The sequence below is a fragment of the Pelophylax lessonae genome (genome assembly GCF_965119305.1).
Source record: "Pelophylax lessonae genome assembly, chromosome: 1".
In the NCBI taxonomy this organism is placed as follows: domain Eukaryota; kingdom Metazoa; phylum Chordata; class Amphibia; order Anura; family Ranidae; genus Pelophylax; species Pelophylax lessonae.
In genome coordinates, this window is record NC_138768.1 from 507223199 (window position 1) to 507247223 (window position 24025).

General features: G+C 41.5%; 1 protein-coding gene across 1 annotated transcript in view; it reads left to right on the top strand.

Annotated features, from left to right (window-relative positions):
- The window catches only part of SSBP4 (single stranded DNA binding protein 4), a 682195-nt gene extending 658579 nt beyond the window's left edge, over positions 1 to 23616 (top strand). The window contains exons 13-18 of the mRNA XM_082263962.1: positions 101 to 155; positions 3309 to 3379; positions 6328 to 6406; positions 10369 to 10397; positions 13596 to 13697; positions 22341 to 23616. Of these exons, the coding sequence (XP_082120088.1) occupies positions 101 to 155; positions 3309 to 3379; positions 6328 to 6406; positions 10369 to 10397; positions 13596 to 13697; positions 22341 to 22370 (366 nt within the window). The 3' untranslated portion in view covers positions 22371 to 23616. The remainder of the gene's footprint in view (positions 1 to 100; positions 156 to 3308; positions 3380 to 6327; positions 6407 to 10368; positions 10398 to 13595; positions 13698 to 22340) is intronic.
- The last annotated feature ends 409 nt before the right edge of the window (positions 23617 to 24025 follow it).

The following is a 24025-nucleotide window of genomic DNA, read 5'->3' on the forward strand; positions in this document are numbered from 1 at the left end:
GTAAAATTTGAGTAAAGTCAAACACCAGTTCATTTGGTTAACATTTTGTTTTACAGCATTATCGATGAATAACCTATCATAATTCTTTTCTTTTATTTAGGGACCCCCAGGTGGTGGGGGGCCTCCAGGAACACCCATAATGCCCAGCCCAGGAGGTAATAATACTCAGACAAAAATAGTAGCTTTGATGTAGAACTGTAGTAAAAACTTTATTTCTAGTATGGTACTGTTGAAATCTCTATTATTTTTTTATTGCTATCCATCAACATCAGGAACTTTGCACTACTTTTTTACTTCATTATTTTCTGATGAATTTTAGGTCATAAGACCCACCCTTCCTGCATCCCAGTGTACAATGTTGAAATTTTCATGAGCTGGGAAAAAGTTGCAGTTTTTATTGATGGAAGTCAATGGTTTCCACTTCTACCTGTTCTAATGCTGTTGATTTAGAAAAGGCAAAACAAAACCCAAGAGCAAGGAAGCTGCCAATTTCTCCTCACATTGATATCCAAAAAAATCCTTTGTAAGAGGAAGTCACATTATTCCGTTTAATTGCCTATTGACAAATTACATAATTACATAGTTAGTCTGGTTGAAAAAAGACACAAAGTCTATCTAATCTTAAACTAAGATTTTGCTGAAATATCTGAATATCTGCCCATGCGCATGCCCATGTCAGCCATAGTCGTATTAAAGTAATTTTTCCTAAACCAGATATTATTAATTTTACTTAGTATGTAAGCAAATTATTGCCTTTTTGAGTTTGTGTGAATGTCCTTAGAACCCTTTTAACAGGTATTGAATTTCAGTATACCTTGTTGTCAAGGTAAATGTATTTTCCAGGCTACACTGGGACCAATGACTTGGTTTGGGGTAACCAAACTAATAAGTGGTAGCTCAGCTATGAGGAAAGATTAGAGGAACTGAATGTATTCTCTCTTGAGAAGAGGAGATTAAGGGGGCATTTGATTAATATGTACAAATATATAAGGGGTTCATATGGTGAACTTGGTGTTGAGTTATTCACTTTAAGGTCATCACCGAGGACAAGGGGGCACTCTTTACGTCTAGAGGAAAAGAGATTTCATCTCCAAATATGGAAAGGTTTCTTCACAGAAAGAGCTGTGAAAATGTGGAATAGACTCCCTCCAGAGGTGGTTCTGGTCAGCTCAGTAGATTTCTTTAAAAAAGACCTGGATTATTTCCTAAATAAACAAAATATAACTGGATACTCACATTTATAGGTAAAGTTGATGCAGGGATTATCCGATTGCCTCTCGGGGGATCAGGAAGGAATTTTTTTCCCTACTGGAGCAAAATGGATCATGCTTTGCTGGGATTTTTTCCTTGCTTTGGGTGTGGGTATACTGTGGGTATATGACTGTGTATATGGGATTGTATGGTTGTGTTTTGTTTTGTTTCTTTCATTTTTTTTTTCATTGGTTGAACTACATGGACTTGTGTCTTAATACATTTCCGCTTCTTTTTCTGAAACTGACCCCCAGCTGCACTAGTACATTCCTGTTACAGTATATGTGTCCAATGTCCCACCAGAACCTGCAGGAGTCTCCTCTACATTTTTGCTCCTTCTTGGAATGACAACTGTACATGCAGGCTATTCAGATCACTGTACACAAAGGCAACAGTTGCCACATTCCGGGGACCTCACCACCCATTATCTTCCTATGTAATTGAGAGTCAGTTGTCTCTTCCAGGTTCTTGCATTTACCCGTGATGATATACCTTCCAGCTGTTGTGTCACTGCTCCTGCAGCCTCCTGAAAAATGTGGTGAGGATATCCCAGGAGGCTGGAATTACGCATTAAAGCGTTGTTCCGCCTCCCCCCCCCCCTCCAAAATTTAAAAGTCAGCAGCTACTGCTGTAGCTGCTGACTTTTAATATTAGGACACTTACCTGTCCTTGAGACCAGTGATGTCGGCACCACAACTGATGTTTCCATCGGCAGTCGAATGCTGCCGCCGCCATTGCCGGTAAGGGAGCCCGGCAGTGAAGCCTTGCGGCTTCAGGGCCAGGTCCATACTGCGCATGAGCGAAGCGTGCTGCTCTCTCTTACTGGCCTAGAAGCAGAGGAAGGAGGAGGGGGCCGAAGTTCTGACGTACCTCGCCGCGGCAAGGTCCACGGAAGTGGGGACAGGGTACCTGTTAAAAACAGGAACCTGCTCCCCCCCCCCCCCGAAAGGTGCCAAATGTGGCACCGGAGGGGGGGAGGAGACAGATACGTGGAAGTTCCACTTTTGAGTGGAACTCCGCTTTAAGATAAAAAAACCCTTCTGTGTGTTGCAGCCCCCCTTAGCCCCCCTAACACTTACCTGAGGTCCCTCTCTGTCCAGCGATGTCCATAAGTGTCTCAGTCAACAGAAATTCTTCTTCATGAGTGGCTGAGACACAGCAGCGGCGCTATTGGCTCCCACTGCTGTCAATCAAAATAAGCTAGCCAATCTGGGGAGAAAGGGGGAGGGGCTGAATGGACACAGGGAGCTGTCACTCAGCTCGGGTGCCCCCACAGCAAGCTTTTTGCTGTAGGGTTACTAAACAGGAGGGAGGGGCCAGGAGAGCTGAAGAGGAACCAAGAAGAGGAGGATCCGGGCCACTCTGTGCAAAACCAACTGCACAGAGTAGGTAAGTATATCATGTTTATTACTTTTATAGGAAAAAAAAGGAGACTTTACAGTCACTTTACCTCTTGGCCTTATACCATAAACCTGACCTTTAAATGGACCTTGCATTTGTACAACACTTCATTAAATGTACAAATCTGTGTGTGTGTGTGTGTGTGTGTGCGTGTGTGTTGGAGGGGGGGGGGGTGGGTAGTATGCTTCTGCTGTGGTGCCTATGCAAGGGTAACTTAACCATTCATCCATGGAGATCCCATAGAATGCTGAGCAACCCATAGTTTGGGACTAGATGATCCTCGAGATTTGGGCTACGTGTCATTTCCTGGAATCTTATATAGAGGATGGTGATGTCACCCTCTTAAGTATTGAAGCTGGGTAAAGTTTTGTATATAGTTAGAATATATATAGTATATTAACTAAGTTTCTAAAGATTTTGGTGTGTTTATTATTTTTCATTCTACTGCTACTTGCACTCTCTCCGATTGTATACAAGCATACACAAAATAGTTACGCCTACATGATACTGATACTGCACTTTCGTATAAGGCATTTGCACACATTCCAGCTACTCTGGGTTATCAGTGAGCTATAGTATAAAATACCGGACTTCATACTGTATGGTGCCTGCTAAGTGATGTGGTACAACTGTATTTTTCATCTACTTTTGTGTAGATTCAACAAACTCAAGTGAGAACATGTACACAATGATGAACCCAATAGGACCAGGTGGAAGCAGACCAAATGTAAGTAAAAGTTTCTTGTGTCCAACAAAAAGAAAACAAAAGCACTGCATGTCCTCAGTACTTTCTTGTAGGAGTTTGGCTCAGGCCATTCATTGGCCTTGTTTAATCATAGCCACTGACATAGAAGCCAGTTGCTGCATTTCTATTGTTCTGACTTCATGTAACGTCAATCAAGAATGTAGTAATTTTGTAGCGATTTGTTGTGTTTTTTGCGCAATTCCACGTATGCAAAGTGAGCATTTAAAAAGCTGAAAAGAATATGCATTTTGGATAAAAAAATTGTTAAAGAGAAACTCCATATGATGTTTGATTTGTATAATGCTTATATATTTGTATACAATCTTTATTTTACTACTAGCCACTTATTATTTAGTGCATCTATGACACTTGCAGAGTATGTTGTGCTCTGTAATAGAACAGCCTAGGACTGCTTCTTTATTTTGGCTGCCTGTGTGAACCGAATATTTAGGATGGTGTTATCTATGATGGGAGGGAGGGAGGAAAGCTGTTGCTGTTCAGGTCAATTTTACTTCAGAAGCTAACATCAGATCCTTCAAAGAACCTATACCCACACATTAGGTATACACAATTAATGTTAAACATATACAGTATATCATGTAGCACCCTCCTTGCTTAAATTGCTAGGCAAAGTTAATTTTGGCTCCTTCTGTAATCAAGGGAGCAGTAACTATTTGTTCTGGCCTGTTCATGGTCTCACGGGTTAGGAGTTTAAATGCTTCCTCCTCCTAGGTGTCCCAAATCGCAGTCAGAATCACCCCTATTCTGCCCACGATCCCAAATCGTCTCAAATCGTTGGACGCGATAACTTCTAATGTGCCCCCATTGCGGCGCGATTTTGCCGTGGTTGTCCTCTTTTGAGCGACTGGCTTCCCACAAATCTGTTTGTGTGATTTTACTGCGATTCCTCGGGCGACAATCACAGAAAGATTGCACCATGATCGTGGTGCCAATTTGAAGTAATGGGGATGCAAGCGCGTCCTGCGATTTGCATCAATTTAGGATCGTCGGCAGAATCGCAGTGATTCCGTTTGCGACCTGGGACGCCTAGATGTGAACTTCAGAAACTCAGAGATCGTGGCAGGAGATTCAAATCCACCAGCCTGATTATTTATCAGGCTCCAGCCTATCCCTGGGGGGAAAAGTATTTAGTAGTGGGGTGTATTGTGAAAAAATAATCTTGGGTACCATTTACACCTGATCACTGCCATTCCACCCGTGATTTGAAATCGCTGCATAACGTGGGATATGTTTGCAATGCCATTACTTCTTAATGGCACCCCAATCATGCTGCGATTTTGCCACGGTTGTCACTCAAAAAGGAAAAAGGAAAAGGAATTGGCAGCACTCCAGGTTGAGTCAAAATCCAGATTTATTGACTGGACATCCAAATATGACAATCGTGACAAGGTAGACGCGTTTCACACACTGACTGTGTGTGAATAGTAATGATTAAGCACACAGTCAGTGTGTGAAACGCGTCTACCTTGTCACGATTGTCATATTTGGATGTCCAGTCAATAAATCTGGATTTTGACTCAACCTGGAGTGCTGCCAATTCCTTTTCTTTTATCAAGTTTTCATGGAGGCGAGCCGGGGCATGCACCGGTGTGAGTCATCAGGCAATTACACCACCTTGAGCAGTGAGTTCTTGTCTCTTCACTCAAAAAGGAACATGAGCTTTTTTTGGGTGACAACATTGCGTGTTGCGATAGCAGCACAATTTACTGAGCAACAATTGTGGCGTGATTGGGTTGCCATTAGGAAGTAATGGCATTGCAAAAAACGTCCTGTGTTTTGCACTGATTTAAAATCACGGGCGGAATTGCCGCGATTCTGTCCACAATCAGGTGTAAATGGAGCCTGAGACGCTGGAGAGCAGGGCTTCTTCCCCCCAGTAGGGTTCCAGAGGCGCAGGGGCTGCTGCTGCTTGGCAACCCATGGACTAAACCAGTGGTCCTCAACTCCGGTCCTCAGGGCCCACTAACAGGCCAGATCTTAAGTATTACCTTGGGGAGATGCAGACTAGAGTAATGCAATCACTGAGCAGCAAATTATATCACCTGGGATGTATTTCAGTTATCTTGTAAACCTGGCCTGTTAGTGGGCCCTGAGGACCAGGGTTGAGGACCACTGGACTAAACAACTGCTTAAGGAGGCTACAGTGGTACTAGGATCTAAAGGCTCAAGTGGACTTGCTCAGAACTGACTGCAGAACCACATGACGAGGGATCTGGTCCTGAGAGGCTCCATCCTACTCACGGGTTTGGGTCTAGGGGAAACTGTAAGAAGGCTGCTGTCCTTGAGACATATGAGTAGTGATTGTGAATTGATCCCTGAGACTGTGTGCTGGACATTGCCCTGGTTACTGTTAGTTGTTCATTGGAGCAGGGTAACCAGAGACCCAAAATTTTCCGCCTGGTCGTCCACTTCGGAGCTCTGAACTGTTCTCAACCAATATCATTGTACACTCTAGATACTCTAAACACAGCTGCTTCTGGGCCTTTTGAAGTAGCCTAGGCCAAGTTCCTCCTCCTCCTCTTTGAAGTTCATCCCCTAGACCAGTGATGGCGAACCTTGGCACTTCAGATGTTTTGGAACTATATTTCCCATGATGCTCAACTACACTGCAGAGTGCATGAGCATCATGGGAAACGTAGTTCCAAAACACCTAGGGTGCCAAGGTTTGCCATCACTGCCCTAGACTGTTCATTTGAGTTACATAGTTACATAGTTACATATGGAGTGAATGGACTGTTGCTTGGGTGACTGGCGGCCGCTGTGCTGTTTGGGAAAGAACCCGTAAAATCAGTGGCCCCTGCCAGAGTAGTGCTGCATTAATATATTATATTATACTATGCAAATACGTATAACTTTAAGTTGTATAAAGTTATGACATGTAAGAGACACTGAACTAACTTTTCTTATAGTTTCCAATGGGTCCAGGTCCTGATGGCCCCATGGGAGCAATGGGTGCAATGGAACCTCATCATATGAACGGATCACTAGGTAAGCACCTAGCATTTAAATGTCTGTAAGAAATTGATGTTCATGTAACAAAATGTTTTACCTGCCCTAAAGCGCTATTAAACCCAAAAGCAAATATTTATTATACTGCAGCTTACCAATTCTTAGATGTGATGACTGCATTCATTTTCTTGTTTAGGCTTTCTTTCTTCTATTTCATAAGTGATTGCACCAGTAAGTCTGTTGTTCTTCAATAGAACAAACTCTCTTCCAGATGTATTGGTTTACAGGGATGGGAATGACCTTTCAACACTGGCAGGGATGCTTACAATGACCAGATTTTATTTATGTAAAACTTTTATCCCCCACAAAAAAATGTTTTCTGTAACAAATTATAAAGTGTTAGCTGGAGTTTAGCTTCAATTTGTTAGTGCATTTAAATTTGCCAGTGCATCTACACTCACCTCCCCCTAGACCAGTGGTCTCCAAACTGTGGCCCTGGGGCCAGATGTGGCCCTTTACTTGCCTTTATCTGGTCCTTGAGACCTTATTCCTGCCACTGACACCAACAATGGGGCACTATTCCTTCCAGTGACAAACAATAGGGCTCTATTCCTCCCACATACACCAACTACTTCTCCCACTAATACCAAAGATTGGGCATTGTTTACTCCCACTGGGCACAGTCTGGCCCCCTAAAGTCTGAGGGACAGTGAACTGGCCCTTTCTTCAGACAGTTTAAAAACCCATCACCTAGACTGACAATGCTGCTGTCCAAAGGTGCCCCCCTGTGCTCCTTCATCCAGAGTGAGTGTAGGAACTCTAATACAGAAGGTGTGTTGCTGGTCAGATCACCAGGTGAAAACAGAGGGGAAAAAGCCTGAAAAAGAAAACGAATACAGCCATTACATCTAAGGATTGGTAAGCTGCATTACATTTTTAGTTTTGGGTTTAATACTATTGTAAATGGAAAAGATCCTTGATATGTTTGCCTTGGGTGATATTCAAACCATATACAATAAACCCCCCTCCATTGCGGGGGTTACGTTCCGGACCCACCCCCGAAAAGTGAAAATGCGCGAAATAGAAAGACCCTATTTAAATACACTCTAGGCGTGTTTTTATAACTTTCACTGTACTTTTAAAAGCATTTTAAGGTCTTTAAACACACTTTTAAAACAATAGGAACACATTTAAACACATAAAAGATACTGAAAGACAGAGCAAGAGCAATGGAAAACACAAAAATATTTAATTAACAATAATTTAATTAGTAAAATAACATTAATAGGTCTTACAGAAACAAAAAAATGCAATATACCGGGACCGCAAAAACTGAACCGCGATCAGAGTAGTATAAAGTACTCGAAACCCATACTTGAGTAAAAGTATAAGTGCTTGATCAAAAAGTGACTTGAGTAGAAGTGGAAGTGCTCGATCAAAAAGTGACTTGAGTAGAAGTACTAAAGTATTCAACATTTTTTGTACTTAAGTATTGCAAAGTAGTTTTTTAAAAATTTTGCTACTCAAGTACTGAAAGTAAAAATACAAGTAGTTTTGAAAAAAAAATTGCTACTCAAGTACTGAAAGTAAAAGTACAAGTACTGTGTTATGTAGTTATTAAAGAAAGAAGTCAAAAGTTTGAACATTATATTGTTTTTTATTATTTCAAATGCAGCTTTTATTTATACATACAGTAGCATTTATTTTCGTATGCGCTGATAATACACATGTTTTGAGCTTCATGAAACCTGCCATCTACTGTTCTGGCAGTGGTAATTTTTATAATTGTAACGAGTAACTATGCAGCACAAAAAAAAATATCGGAGTAAAAGTATTGAAATCAATGAAAAAATTTAGTGAAGTAAAAGTGGAAGTAGGAGAAAAAAATTCTACTCTAGGAAAGTACAGATACCGCCTTTCGGTACTTAAGTACAGTAGTGAAGTAGTTCTACTTAGTTACTATACATCTCTGACCGCGATATAACGGGGGTTTACTGTATTTGTAGTGATGAGCCTGTGCTAACTTATCAATGAACTAGGTAAATTATATAATGAAAATGATATGTGATAAAAACTATATGTAATAAAAATTAGTGATAAAACCGGTGCTAATTAATTAATGAGCCAGTTGCGATAATTAATAATTCCTACGAATAGAATAAATAAATATGGTATGCATGCTATTCACATCGGAAAACTAAAGTGACTAAGTGCTATATATTGATCCTCTCAAATAAGTGCAATGTGCAGAAAAAAGTGCAAAAACCCATAAACAGTGAGGTATAGTGTTATAGGCAAAGTCCAGGGCCGTCTTTAATATTGATTGGACCCTGGGGAAACATTTTCTTGGGCGCTCCCGAATTCACTTATCAACTATTTGCAGACAGTGCGGGCTCAAGGGGCAGCTGCTTTGGGCGCCACAACAATGACTGGGCCCAGGGCAGCTGCCCCTTTTGCCCTGTGTTAAAAACAGCCCCGAGGCAAACATATCAAGGATCTTTCCCATTTACATTTTTTTTACTTTATATCACTAAATGTATTTATTTATTAATCTAGGCAGCGCCACCACTGCACATCAGCACTTTTACACATCTACAGGGACACCACCAACAGGTGGTTGTTCATAGTGAGGACAGCAGCCAGATATATACGCTATACATTTAATATTTAATATAGATCCATAGCGTGGGATATCCTTCTAACATTTACCATTTGGGTTTAATACTTCTTTCATTATTTCTGGAAAATGAAAACAGCTAGGATTATAGGGAGAAAGGGAAAATCATTTTAGAACCATTTCTTTTTAAACAACGGAATTTGCTTCTACAATTTTGGCATCATGCCCACAGGGATAATAAAATTCAAGTGTTTTTGGATTATGAATCTGAATACAAGTGTATTGTTTTCAATGGGGACATGGACACAGGTGCAAAAACATGCATTCAGATTCCAAAACCAAACCACTAACCACTTTCATTAACCAAAAATCCAAAAATTTCCATCCAATGACAATTCAGGCATCATGCCCACAGGGAAAATAAAATTCAAGTGTTTTTGGATTATGAATCTGAATACAAGTGTATTGTTTTCAATGGGGACATGGACACAGGTGCAAAAACATGCATTCAGATTCCAAAACCAAACCACTAACCACTTCCATTAACCAAAAATCCAAAAATGTCCTTTCAATGACATGCATTTTATGTGCTTATGAATCTAAATATGTGTAAACGCATGTACACATGTATACATGGATGCAAGTGCATTCTAGCATTGAAGAAAAAAAAGCAGGATATAAAACCACAGTTTTAAACATTTAAAAACGTATCTAAATATCTAAAGGCAAGAATTTTAGCGGTCATTTACGCAGGATCCTTTGTTCCAGAAATACCTTTCCTATATGATTAGTACAATCTGTGGCTGTGTGCATGTAGTCTTAAAGTAAAGCTGGGCTCATGCTATGTGTATTTGATTAGCTATATCTATATCCTACATTGTGTATTGAAATCTGATATTACAATTTGTGGGGGGGCTTTTAATAGAGGGCTCCAAAGGTGATCTTTTTTAAAAAGGTTATAAGATAAAACAGTAAATAATATGTGAGACAAAAACAAAGCAACAGGGCCAAATGAAAAACAAATAAATTATAAATTGTGAATCTAACACCGGATATAATAATAATGGAACTTAACCATATGGTAAGAAGCAAAGTAGATAATCGCATGACCTGTAAAAATAAAGGAATAAAACTGGAAACAAAAAGGAACATACAAAACTAAGTAAAGAGAAATGATGCAACTTCTATAAGAAGCAGTGCAACTGTGACATCTAGTGGCGAACAGTCTAAATAGCAACGCTTCCTAGGTTTTATTAGCATATTCCAATGTAATTACATTTACTTATCAGCTAAACTATATTCTGCAATAACGAAAAATTAAAACAAAGCATTATATTTATTTAAATGGAAACATTTTTTTTAAATATATATCATTCTGTTTCAGGCTCTGGAGACATGGATGTGTTGCCAAAGGTAATGAAAATGTCAGCATTTTTGTCTTTTTACATTGTGTTAAATGATACTGCAAATGGACAGTTAAGTGGAATAATAAATGTAAAGAGGAACTCTATTTCTTAAAATACTTGTTAAACAAGCAAAAAGTTGGGGGAGCAAACCCTGAACATGTATTTCTAAAGCTGGTGCAGCTATGAACCAAGTGACATGCATATTAAAAAAGAATAGCGCACACATGCAAAAGAAATGACTATCAAATATGAAGACAATCCATAAATAAAAATGGGGATTTAGTCCCACCATATGGCCATATCGTGCTCAAGCCCACCACTGCGTCAAAGTACCCCATTGTCAGTGGGTCCTACACTATCCATAAAAAAGGATGAATCCAGCCTCTCTAACCCTTGGAGACAACACTCCTTGCTGGGAGAGATGTGCTAATGCACTACAAGGGACACCTTGTAGTGCATTAAAATACTTGTTGCCTGGCTGTCATGGTAACCCAATGGCTTTAATAATTTCTGAATCAGAACAAATACATAGATATCGATCAGGAAGTCTGATTGCAATATGACTGCATTGCTCGTCCTAGATTATTGATGCAATATATTAGACAGGGACAGCTAAGCAACAAACATTTCCAGAAGGAGGTCAGCAATGATGACATACAGTACATATTTCTCACAATACGGTTTCCTTTCAAAACAAATCTTTATCACACATCTATAGTGGAAGCATCAAAACGGAGTTCCGCCCCCCCCCCCCCCCTTTAAAAATTAAAAGTCAGCAGCTACACATATTGTAGCTGCTGAGTTTTAATATTAGAACACTAACCTGTCCTGGAGTCGAGCGATGTCGGCACCACAGCTGATGTTTCCATCGACTGTCGGGTGCTGCCGCCGCCATTGCCAGTAAGGGAACCCGGCAGTGAAGCCTAGTGGCTTCACAGGTGGGTTCCTACTGTGCATACGCGATGGCTCGGTGCCGGGGGAAGGAGGAGGGGGCCAAACTTCCGAGGGAAAACAAATGAGTGGAAGTTCCACTTTTGGGTGGAACTCCATTTTAAGAAAACCACAACACTTTCTCTCTGTACCTGCAGAGAAATAAAAATAAGGTATTGCTATCAGCAGGGCCCGGTCCTACCATGGGTCCCACTGGGTCCATTGGACCCAGGCAGCACTTGGAGAGGGGCAGCAAATTGACTCCCAAGATTTTTTTTCCAGCAGTTTGTGTGTCATCAGTTTGTGGCGTGTTTCGGGTAGTATTTGGGGATCTCATACTGCTGCCCGTAATGCAAATTGATAAGTACGAGGAGGCGAAGCGTCCCCTCCAGGGCATGTCCCTCACGTGACAGTGGTGTGTGCAATGACGTCAGACATCTCATGCAGGGCAGGCTGGATCCTCCAGGGCGGTGGCCACGACAGACACAGGAGTGATAGGAGGAGTGAGGACAGACAGTGAGGACAGTGAGGACAGACAGTGAGGAGAGTGAGGACAGACAGTGAGGAGAGTGAGGGCAGACAGTGGGTGTTTGGTGGACCAGTCCAGTGGAAGAAGATAACAGTATATAATATTTTTTATATTTTATATTTATATAAAACAATGGATGTGGGGGCAGCATTTTATTCTTGGACCCAGGCAGCACAATGTCTTTGGCCAGCCCTGGCTATCAGTGCGCTATGCTGACTGCACTGACTCCTCTCTCTGATACATCCTTAGTACGGACTTGGTGGCAGCTAGCCCAACCGTGATCCATTGCCAGAAAAGCAAAAAGTTTTTTTACAGTTCTAACTAAAGTTATTCTGTAATTTGCCCGTAGTAAGCAAAGTAACGTTTTTTCTGTATAGGAGGCACAATAAGCTTCCTGTGCTCATGACTTACTGACAAATTGGAAACTTTCACAGGGCTATATGTGTTCTCACCCCTACAGAAACATACATACAAACACACACACATTGGTGTCAGTGCCTTTGTATGGACATCTAGCACTGTAATGTGAAATGCAGAGAAAAGTGACAAGTATTTCCCCACACGGTTCATATTGACATTATAGCATCACACAGTTGCCACAGATATGTCAGCTGCATACCATGATGCAAATCTCCCCCTCCACCACATCCCAAAGGTGCTCTATTGCATTGAGATCTGGTGACTGTGGAGGCCATTGGAGTAAAATGAACTCATTGTTATGTTCAAGAATCCAGTGGTGAGATGATTTGAGCTTTGCGATATGGTTTATTATCCTGCTGGAAGGAGCCATCAGAAGATGGATACACTGTAGTCATAGATGGATGTACATGGCCAGCAACAATACTCAGGTAGGCCGTTTTTAAATGATGCCCAATAGTACTAAAAGGCCCAGGGTGTGCCAAGAAAATACCCCCCACACACCATTACACCACCACCTCCAGCGCGAACCGTTGATACAAGGCAGGATGGAGCCATGCTTTCATGTTGTTTACGCCAAATTCTGACCCTATCATCTGAATGTCGCAGCTGAAATCGAGACTCACCAGACCAGACGTTTTTCCGATCTTCTATTGTCCAATTTTAGTGATCTTAGCTGACAGGAGTGGCACCAGATGTAGTCTTCTGCTGCTGTAGGCCATCTGCTTCAAGGTTTGATGTGCATTCAGAGATGGTATGCTGCATACCTTGGTTGTGACGAGTGGTTATTTGAGTTACTGTTGCCTTTCTATCATCTCGAACCAGTCTGCCCATTCTCTTCTGACATCAATAAGGCATTTTTCTCCACACAACTGCCACTCACTGGATATTTTCACTTTTTCGGATCATTCTGTGTAAACCCTAGAGAGGGTTGTGTGTGAAAATCCCAATAGATCAGCAGTTTTTTAAAAACCAGCCCATCTGGCACAACCACATCATGGTCAAAGTCACTTAAATCCCCATTCTTCCCCATTTTGATGTTCGCTTTAACCTTAAGCAAGTCATCTTCACCACGTCTAGATGTCTAAATGCATTGAGTTACTGCTATGTGATTGGCTAATTAGCAATTTACCTAATAAATGGGGCCAGTGAGTGTATATTGTCTGCTATAACATTGTTTTTTATCTGTTGTAAAAAGTCTGAGACTATAGAAACCGCATTTTTTCAAGTGTGCTAAAAACTGACCACAGGGGTCATGTATAAACATGCGACAGCCTAAATGTTTTTATTCCTAATTCATTTCTTATTCACATTCTGTATCTCTCATAGAACTCTCCAAATAACATGGCAGGGATGAACAACCCTCCAGGAACGCCTCGTGATGATGGAGAGATGGCCGGGAACTTCCTAAACCCCTTCCAAAGCGAAAGCGTAAGGATTTAATATTTATAGTTATGTCATCTACGAGGTAGAAATGGGTGACTTACAATATTTTCCATTAAGCAATCTGAGCATCAATAAACTAGTTCACAGTAAGAGGCTATCAAAGGTAGAAGGACTACATGGGTATGTGGTAATGGCTCAGTAGTTGTGTTCTCCTGCAGGAAAACAATTGTAATAACTTTTTTTTTTCACTTATTTAACACATTTCTTTATAGAATCCGATAATATGATTGGATCTATGAATTATCATAAAGCATAAACATTCATTCTTTGATTTCTGGCAAAACAGATTTAAAGGAGTACAGCCAAAGCTCATTTGGCTGCACTTTTCCTATGGGTCACAGAAGCGCAGTTTGTTTTGCACTCCTGCGACCCATTTTCAGCAGAAAGTGGGCTGAAGTCCGCTGTCTGCTGACATCACAGAGCCGGTCCAGGCTCAGGAAAAATTGAAGTCGCGATCTGCCTACATGCCTGTACCGACACCCAGATCAGCCTTTCAGCAAACTGCTGAGAGCCTGAGCCAGCCGCTCCCACCCCTCCACAGCCCAGCACTCCAGTGAGCGAGGGGAGCAGAGCAGACTGACAGTCACCAGCTCTCTGCTCAGGGAGCCCTGAGAACCGAGCGATTGTCTTTGTCAGATTGCTCAGTTTTCAGTGTTCTTGTATCGATGCTGCATCCACCTAGGTATGATTCTGCATAAAAAAAACACAATTATTCTGATTGGTCTATAAAGAAAGACTGATCATAGGAAAGTACTGTAGAAAACTCAATATGACCATGATGTGTATGACACATTGAACGATATTTCTGATCTTCCAAAGATATTATCAATCAAATAAATAATCTATCAAAATGATACATTATATATACAGTATATCACAAAAGTGAGTGCACCCCTCACATTTTTGTAAATATTTTATTCTACCTTTTCGTGTGACAACACTGAAGAAATTACACTTTGCTATAATGTAAAGTAGTGAGTGTACAGCTTGTATAACAGTGTAAATTTGCTGGCCAATCAAAATAATCAACACACAGCCATTAATGTCTAAACCGCTGGCAACAAGTGTGATCACAACCCTAAGTGAACTTGTCCAAATTGAGCCCAATTAGCCATTTTCCCTCCCCGGTGTCATGTGACTTGTTAGTGTTTTTGTAAATTTGGTATATTGCTCTCACTCTCTCATACTGGTCACTGGAAGTTCAACATGGAATCACATGGCAAAGAACTCCCTGGGGATCTGAAAATAAGAATTGTTGCTCTACATAAAGATGACCTAGTCTATAAGAAGATTGCCAAGACCCTGAAACTGGGCTGCTGCACAGTTGCCAAGACCATACAGCGTTTTAACAGGACAGGTTCCACTCAAAACAGGCCTCGCCAAGGTCACCAAAGAAGTTGAGTGCACGTGCTCAGCGTCATATCCAGAGGTTGTCTTTGGGAAATAGACGTATGAGTGCTGCCAGCATTGCAGCAGAGGTTGAAGGGGTGGGGGGGTCAACCTGTCAGTGCTCAGACCATACGCCACACACTGCATCAAGTTGGTCTGCATAGCTGTCGTCCCAGAAGGAAGCCTCTTCTAAAGATGATGCACAAGAAAGCCCCCAAGCAGTTTGCTGAAGACAAGCAGACTAAGGACATGGATTACTGGAACCCTGTCCTGTGGTCTGATAAGACAAAGATAAACTTATTTGGTTCAGATGGTGTCAAGGATGTATGGTGGCAACCAGGTGAGGAGTACAAAGACAAGTGTGTCTTGCCTACAGTCAAGCATGGTGGTGGGAGTGTCATGGTCTGGGGCTGCATGAGTGCTGCCGGCACTGGGGAGCTACAGTTCATTGAGGGAACCATGAATGCCAACGTGTACTGGGACATACTAAAGCAGAACATAATCCTCTCCCTTCTGAGACTGGGCCGCAGGGCAGTATTCCAATATGATAACGACCCCAAACCCCAAGATGACCACTGCCTTGCTAAAAAAGCTGAGGGTAAAGGTGACGGACTGGCCAAGCAAGTCTCCACACCTAAACCCGATTGAGCATCGGTGAGGCATCCTCAAACAGGTGGAGGAGCGCAAGGTCTACAACATCCACCAGCTCCGTGATGTCATCATGGAGGAGTGGAAGAGGACTCCAGTGGCAACCTGTGAAGCTCTGGTGAACTCTATGCCCAAGAGGGTTAAGGCAGTGCTGGAAAATAATGGTGGCCACCCTAAATATTGACACTTTGGGCCCAATTTGGACATTTCCACTTAGGGGTGTACTCACTTTTGTTGCCTGCGGTTTAGACATTAATGTGTTGAGTGTTTTTGAGGGGACAGAAAATGTACAAGCTGTACACTCACTACTTTACATTGTAGCAAAGTGTCATGTCTTCAGTGTTGTCACATGAAAAGATATAATAAAATATTTACAAAAATGTGAGGGGTGTACTCACTTTTGTGAGATACTGTAATAATTATTTGTATGTATATTTATGTAAATAAAATTATTCTGTGTATGGCCAACATATAATGAAAGGCAGTACAGTGCAACTGTAATTAGATTTCCATGTAACTATGTAGCATTCACACCTATGCAGTTTGCTTTTGATCTGTTTCTACAGTGGTTTTTGTGGTGCGTTTTGCATTCTTGCACACACATTTTTGACACGTATTTATCATGTTTTTTGATGAAATTTGCATTTGTTATGCTTTTTTTTTGGCCAACTTGTTGTTGGGTAGATTAAAAAAAGAAAATTACAGCAAAATCACAGTAAAATCACTGCAAAAAATGCACTACATGCTGTTTTGCAGCTTCTTTATTGAAGTCTATTGAACCGAAAATGCACAGTTTTGTGTTTAAAAACGTCCTTGACTCTTTCCAAATACGCAGCAGCTGAAAAAAACAGCCTTGAAAAAGTATTTATATCCCTTGAAATTTTCCACGTTTCATGTTACAACCAAAAACATAAATGTATTTTATTGGGATTTTATGTGATAGACCAACACAAAGTGGCATATAATTGTGAAGTGGAAGGAAATTGATAAATGGTTTTCAAAATTTTTTACAAATAAATATCTGAAAAGTGTGGCGCGCATTTATATTCAGCCCCCCTGAGTCAATACTTTGTAGAACCATCTTTCGCGCAATTACAGCTGCAAGACTTTTTGGGTATGTCCCTAATAGCTTTGCACTTCTAGAGAGTGACATTTTTGCCCATTATTCTTTGCAAAATAGCTCAAGCTCTGTCAGATTGGATGGAGAGCATCTGTAAACAGCAATTTTCAAGTCTTGCCACAGATTCTCAAATGGATTTGGGTCTGGACTTTGACTGGGCCATTTTAACACATGAATATGCTTTGATCTAAGCCAATTTATTGTAGGTCTAGCTGTATGTTTAGGGCCATTGTCCTGCTAAAAGCCAAACCTCCGCCCCAGTCTCAAGTCTTTTGCAGACTCTAACAGGTTTTCTTCTAAGGTTGCCCTGTATTTGGCCCCATCCATCCTCCCATCAACTCTGACCAGCTTCCCTGTCCCTGCTGAAGAAATGCATTCCCACAACATGATGCTGCCACCACCATGTTTCACGGTGGGGATGGTGTGTTCAGGGTAATGTAAAGTGTTAGTTTTCTGCACACATAGCGGTTTAAATAATAATAAAAAAAATCTGCGCTAAAAAAAACCATAGCGTTTTGCTTTTAGGCCAAAAAGATCCATTTTGGTTTATTCCGACAACACAGCATCTTCTTCCACATTTGCTGTATCCCCCACATAGGTTCACGCTAACTGCAAACAGGACTACTTATAGCTTTCTTTCAACAATGGCTTTCTTCTTGCCACTCTTCCATTAAGGCCAGATTTGTGGCATGCACGACCTGTGAACAGTGGTCCTGTGAACAGATTCTCCTGGCTGAGCTGTGAATCTCTGCAGCTTCTCCAGAGTTAGCATGGGCCTCTTGACTACTTCTCTGGTTAATGCTCTCCTTGCCCAGCCTGTCATTTTAGATGGGCAGCCATGTCTTGGTAGGTTTGCAGTTGTCCATACTCTTTCCATTTTTGGATGATCGATTGAACAGTGCTTCGTGAGATATGCAAAGTTTGGGATATTTTTTTAAAACCTAACCCTGCTTTAAACTTCTCCACGACTATCCCAGACCTGTCTGGTGTGTTCCTTGGCCTTCATGATGCTTTGTTCGTTCACTAAGGTTCTCTAACAAACCTCTGAGGGCTTCACAGAACAGCTGTATTTATACTGATATTAAATTACACACAGGTGGACTCTATTTATTAATTAGGTGCCTTTTGAAGGCAATTGGTTCCACTAGATTTTATTTAGGGGTATTAGAATAAAGGGGGCAGAACACAAATGCATACTACAATTTTCAGATATTTATTTGTAAAAAAATTTGAAAAACATTTATTATTTTTCTTCCACTTCACAATTATGTGTTACTTTGTGTTGGTCTATCACATAAAATCCCAATAAAATACATTTACAGTCAGGTCTATAAATATTAGGACATCAACACAATTCTAATCTTTTTGGCTCTAGAAAATGTTTGATACCAAGGTATCTACCCCCAGTGGGTTTTTAGGCAGCGTTGTGAGTGGAAAAAAAGTGAAGAGGTGTAATAAAAATATATACTTTATTAACAAATAACATATACAATAGATTAAAACCCCAAAATAGGGGAAACATGAAAGCTCCAATTACATACAATAGCATTAGTCTCAATGAATCTCATGACATAACATAACATCATAGAATAACGGTAAACTGTATTATCCCCAGAATGGGTACTGGGGGAACACACACCCCAACGCGTTTCGACCTACAAAGGGTCTTCCTCAGGGGGACTGTATTGTCTAGAGAGAACACATCATAATTTACAATATGTCTGCATAACAATGCAATAATGTTCATACAGTTATACATTTAAACTTTACCATGAGAGTGAGATCTATTGAGAATCAAGGAGCAAATAAAATTGCTGTATCCTCTACATCCGGAAGGGCGCAGTGCCTCCCAATCCGGGCGGTTGAACAGGCGTGGGGGTCTACAAGGAGTCACCAGACCATACCAGCATACAAGGGAACACGCGACACCTGATGGGGAGTTAAAGGAGTTTGTGATTAACTTTATTTGGAGATTTTATGGCATAGTATTGGTCTGTTGTAGATTTAAATGGCCAGCATCTTAAAGAGAGACAGGGGAACATATAGGGCCAAGTGGGCTGGGGAAAAAAGTGTGGGAAAGGAGGAAAATGGGTGGAAGGAATGAGAGGAAAAAATGAAAGGAAGAAGAAGGAAAAGATGACAAGGAAAGGAGAGGAGAAGGGGAAGAAAAAAAGAAAAAGGGAGATAGAGAGAAGAAAAAGGAGAATGCTGCAATGCAAACGAGGGAAGGACTAGACAGCCATAAAACTATGGCATAAGGGGGAAGAGGAGGGGAACAGAAGGATGGAACAGAGGGAAAGGAAAAACATAAAAAGAAACAGGGAAGACATGGGAATGAAAGGCTGGGCATAGAGAGGACTAGGAATGTGGGGGGGGGGGGGGAGAATGGGTGAAACCTGGAAAGCAAAAAGTATGAGAATGGACATAAAGGACAAGGATGATGGCACAGTGTGATAATGGCAGGAAACAAACCAAGTCAGAGAAGAGATAGGTCAGAGAGCAAAGGAAGACGTAGGTCCAATATGTTCCTCATACCTGCCCGACTGCCACTATCAGAGACCTGTTCTTTACCAGATGCCGCACGAAGTGAGGATTTACTCGCCCACATAGGGGCCGTGCTTAAATACCTGCATGGTGGTGAATCAATTCCTTACAGGTGTGCCTGTTCCCGCTTTACCGGTGTCTGACATGCGGACCAGGTGGCTCCCTCTGCGTTCCGGAAGAGGAGTGTGACCTCCCGCCGGCGTCCGCCGTCCCCACGGCAACCCGCCCACTCAGCGTGCACGCGCAGACCGCGCGCACGCACAGGAAAGCATGAAGCCGTGTGGATCCGGAACGGCGCCAGCACAGTGAAGCTCCCCGTGGTGGATGACACCAACGGAGAGACTGAGACTCGCCCACTAAGGGCCAAGTGTCTCACCGTGCTGGGAGACCCAACAGCAGCCTGCAACAGAAGCCCAAGCGGGGAGCAGATGCGCCCCAACGGACGGAGGGCACAACAATCAATGATGATGACCTGTAGCAATGCATCACAAGAGAGTGGACATTACATTTTACATCTAAAACATCATAAATATACAGCAAATATCATATTATACAATCAAAACATACAATATGGTATAAAGGACAATGGATTGGTACAATCATATAACAAATGTACAACATAAGAATTCATTACATCAAATATAAATACAGAATAATCCACCAAACGGTGGAATTGGTACTAGTGCTATAAAGTACAATGTACCAACTACCTAGAAAGGGAAAATACAGGACATAAGGGAAAGAAGGAAGGAAGAGGAGAGAAGGGAAGAAAATGAGTGTGTTTTGCCTGAGACAAAGCCCTTCAAAAAGGGGACAAATGAAATAGACTCATTGAGATCAGGGGCCACAGTCGCACTGAGCCTATATATCCATTTCTGCTCTAGTTGCAATAAGATCTTATTCCAGTCACCTCCACGGTCTGGAACGTGAACATGTTCCAAGGCCGTGAAGGTGACTTTGGGCATAACCAGATGGTGTACAGTGGCGACATGTCTACCCAATGGTAGATATTGGTTGCAAATCTGCATACTGTAGACGTGTTTAGAAAAACGTCTCCAGAATTCCTGTTTAGTCTTTCCAATATAGAAAGATCCACATTCACATTGGAAGAGGTAAACCACACCTCTTGTTTGGCAGTTTACAAAGTGCCTGGGGATGAACATTTCCCCATTCCGTAATCTAAATGTTTTGCGCCTGTCAATGTAAGGGCAATGTGAACAATGTCCATAGGGAAAGGTACCTACCACTGAACAATGTTTTTTATTCTCTCGAAACTCACTGCGAGTAAGTTTGTCCTTAAAGGACAAACTGGGCCTGGGCTGTGACTCGGCCCAGGTGCCCCCATAGCAAACTGCTTGGGGGCACTCAACAGGAGGGAGGGGCCAGGAGTGCAGAAGAGGAACCCAAGAAGAGGAAGATGAAGCCCACTCTGTGGTAAAACCAACTGTACAGAGCAGGTAAGTATAACATGTTTGTTATTTAAAAAAAAAAAAAAACAAGACTTTACAATCACTTTAAAGAGAAGGTCCAGCCTCTGCCCCCCACCCCCATGAAAACTTAAAAGTCAGCAGCTACACATACTATAGCTGCTGACTTTTAATATTAGGACACTTACCTATCCTGGAATCCAGTGATGTTGGCACCCCAGCCAACATGGCTCCTGGGTGCTGGGTCCCATGGCTCCTGGGTGCTGCTGCTGCCATTGCCTGTAAGGGAAACCAGAAGTGAAGCCTTTTGGCTTCACATCCGGTATTCTACTGCACATGCACAAAGTGTGCTGCGCTTTCTGAATGACCAAGCAGCATGGAAAGGAGGAGGAGAGATCCGAGTAATCTCACTGTGATGAGGTCGTCCAGAAGTGTGGACGGGTACCTGTCAAAATCAGGTACCCACTACTCCCCACTCCCCCCCCCCCTGAAAGGTGTCAAATGTGGCACTGGAGGGGGGGGGTAAGCGGAGCTTCCACTTTTGGGTGAAACTCCCCTTTAAGACCAGCCCAACATATCAAAATGTGCAGTTCACTTTATTAATTTAGAATACAAATTAGGGATCGACCGATTATCGGCAACACCGATATTTCGGGGGCCAATATGCACTTTTCCCGATATATCGGAATCGGCTCCTGAGGTTATCGATATTGCCGATATTTCGGAAAAGTGCTGTACCGGAGTGATGCCTGCAGCTAGAGGTACCGGCGTCCATAGCCGACGGCCGGCTGTCTTGTAATGACAACCAATGCGGCTAAGAAGCGCTTGGCTGTCATTACAAGGAGCGGGTGGGGACATCTGCCCCCTCCCGCCGCCTTCCGTGGCTCGCCCGTGTCTCCCATTCCACCGGAAGACCCGGGCATCCTACCTGCATGGCCACCGAACAGAAGACCCAATCAAAGCCGCATTCGGCTCTGATCGGGTCTCCATGTAAAAAAAAACGGAAGTGATGTCATGACATCACTTCCTGGTACTCTGCGCCAAATTTAAAAAAATGACTGCATTCAAAACAGCCAAACTTGGCGTTTTGAATGCTTTTAAGTGCAGAGGAGGGGTTTGGGGTATTTTAGACCCCCAGATCCCTCCACAACAGTACCTGTAAAAAAAATAAATAAATAAAAATAAAAAATTTTAAATTTCCAAAAATATTGGCCAATATCGGTCGATACCGATATCCGATGACCAAAATATCAGTATCGGCTTTCAAAAAACGATCGGTTCGATCACTAATACAAATGTATTAAAAGGAAGTATGTCATTTTGATTAATGAATCTGTTTCATTGATGGTAATAAATCCTTCTGACCCTTTGTTTATAATTCCTAAGTATTATCCTGTGAAACAATGAAATAAATTTCTTCCCTGCCAACAAGTGGTTTTCTCTATATTTGCCATTTCCAGATGCAAATTGTGTATTTGACTTATTTTTCTCTTTCCACAGTATTCACCCAGCATGACAATGAGCGTGTGATAAACACCAATGGATTAAGCCTCTCCAGCGCAGGACTATCACTGTCCAAGCAGTAAGGATTACAAATTAGTTGTATATTTAAAAGCAGGAAAGTACTTACTCATAGGCTCCTCTGCATACTGTACAGAGCAAATGGCTGGACTGGACTTCTACAGTGACTTTACCTTTTGAACAGCAGTGTGCACAGAGGACATTTCATCCACACTTCTGTGATATTCTTTGTTACTTTTCTGCCAAATCCCAGACTGCAGTGACAAGAGGGCCTTTACTAACACAATGTGTGAAGCCTACTTTTCAAATGACCATTTAGCTGCACATCCAAACTGACCAAGAAAGACAGCTTTGCTTCCAAGAAGGAGCATTTGAAAGATTTCAACAATATAGTCGGAAATTCTTTTGCATCGTGAGACATATGTACTTCTAACATTGAAGAGGTTAAAGCCACAAACATGCAAGTTTTGAATTTTATTTATTAAGAATAAATACTGGATCGTAAGGATACTCAAACTCTTATTATCTTACCTCCATTTTAGTGTGAAAAGTACTTTAAAGCGTTAAAGTGTCCATAAGAAGAAAACCGTTGTACACGATTGCCCTGTGACATCCCTGCAGGCCCCAAAAAAACAGCCATGTAAAACCCCTAGAACAAAATGGAACTCTGTATTTTATGCCACCTCTTTCACTTGGCCAGTATATTCTGAGAACAAGATAAATAGACATTTCTATATGAAAGGGAAAAAAAAAATAAGATTTTAAAAATAGTTGTACATTGCTGTGTACAGAATAAGATCTTGTTGTGTAATGCATTTACCAGGGGGGATTTTTGTCAGTGTATGTCTTTTTTACCGTACAGTGTAAAATGAAACAAAAGGAATCTATTTTTTTCCATAAGCATCAGATTTCACAAAATTTCACTTTGTGTCTTTTCGGACTTTTCACAGTTTTCATAGTATCAGGAATTGTTACAATGTACATATATGTTTCAATGGGACTACGGTTTTTGGAATGCAGACCTCATCAAACAAAATGAAGAAACATAATCTCTCTTTACTGTAGAAGAGCTTAAAGATATATAGAAAAAATAATAATGTAGACTGGTTTGCAGAGGATACATATCAGAGATAAAGAGAGATGTCCTTGTATTAATTTTGCAAATCTGAAGCAATAGTGTAAGCCAGTATGCAATAGTAAAAGCAAAATTGTAAAAATGCAGTTTTGGCATTTTGTAAATTAACTTTTTAGGACCCCTATCAATATTTAGGTTCAAAAAGAAAAAATGGAAAAGGACCTTTTTTTGCATCCAGATGGACCCGGAGGTAATCAGATATAAATGGATGTGCATCCATCCATTCATATCTGTCTGCACATAGACTAACACTGAGCCTCAGTTCAGATCAGCCTAAAAACTAAAGTTGGGGTGCTGATTCGAACTGCCACATTGAAAGCGGCCTTAGATTTCACTTTAAAGAAATAGAAAGAGCCAAGTCATAGGAGCAGTTTTGTGACAATGACCCTCTTTTAATCATAGCTCAACTAAATTGTCAGTCTTTCACCGGTGACTCATATCTGATGATATTGTTGGTTCTCTACAAAATAACCAAACTGAAAAGGAATTAAAGGTCAGCTCCACTCAAAACGATTACTTCATTCTTGCA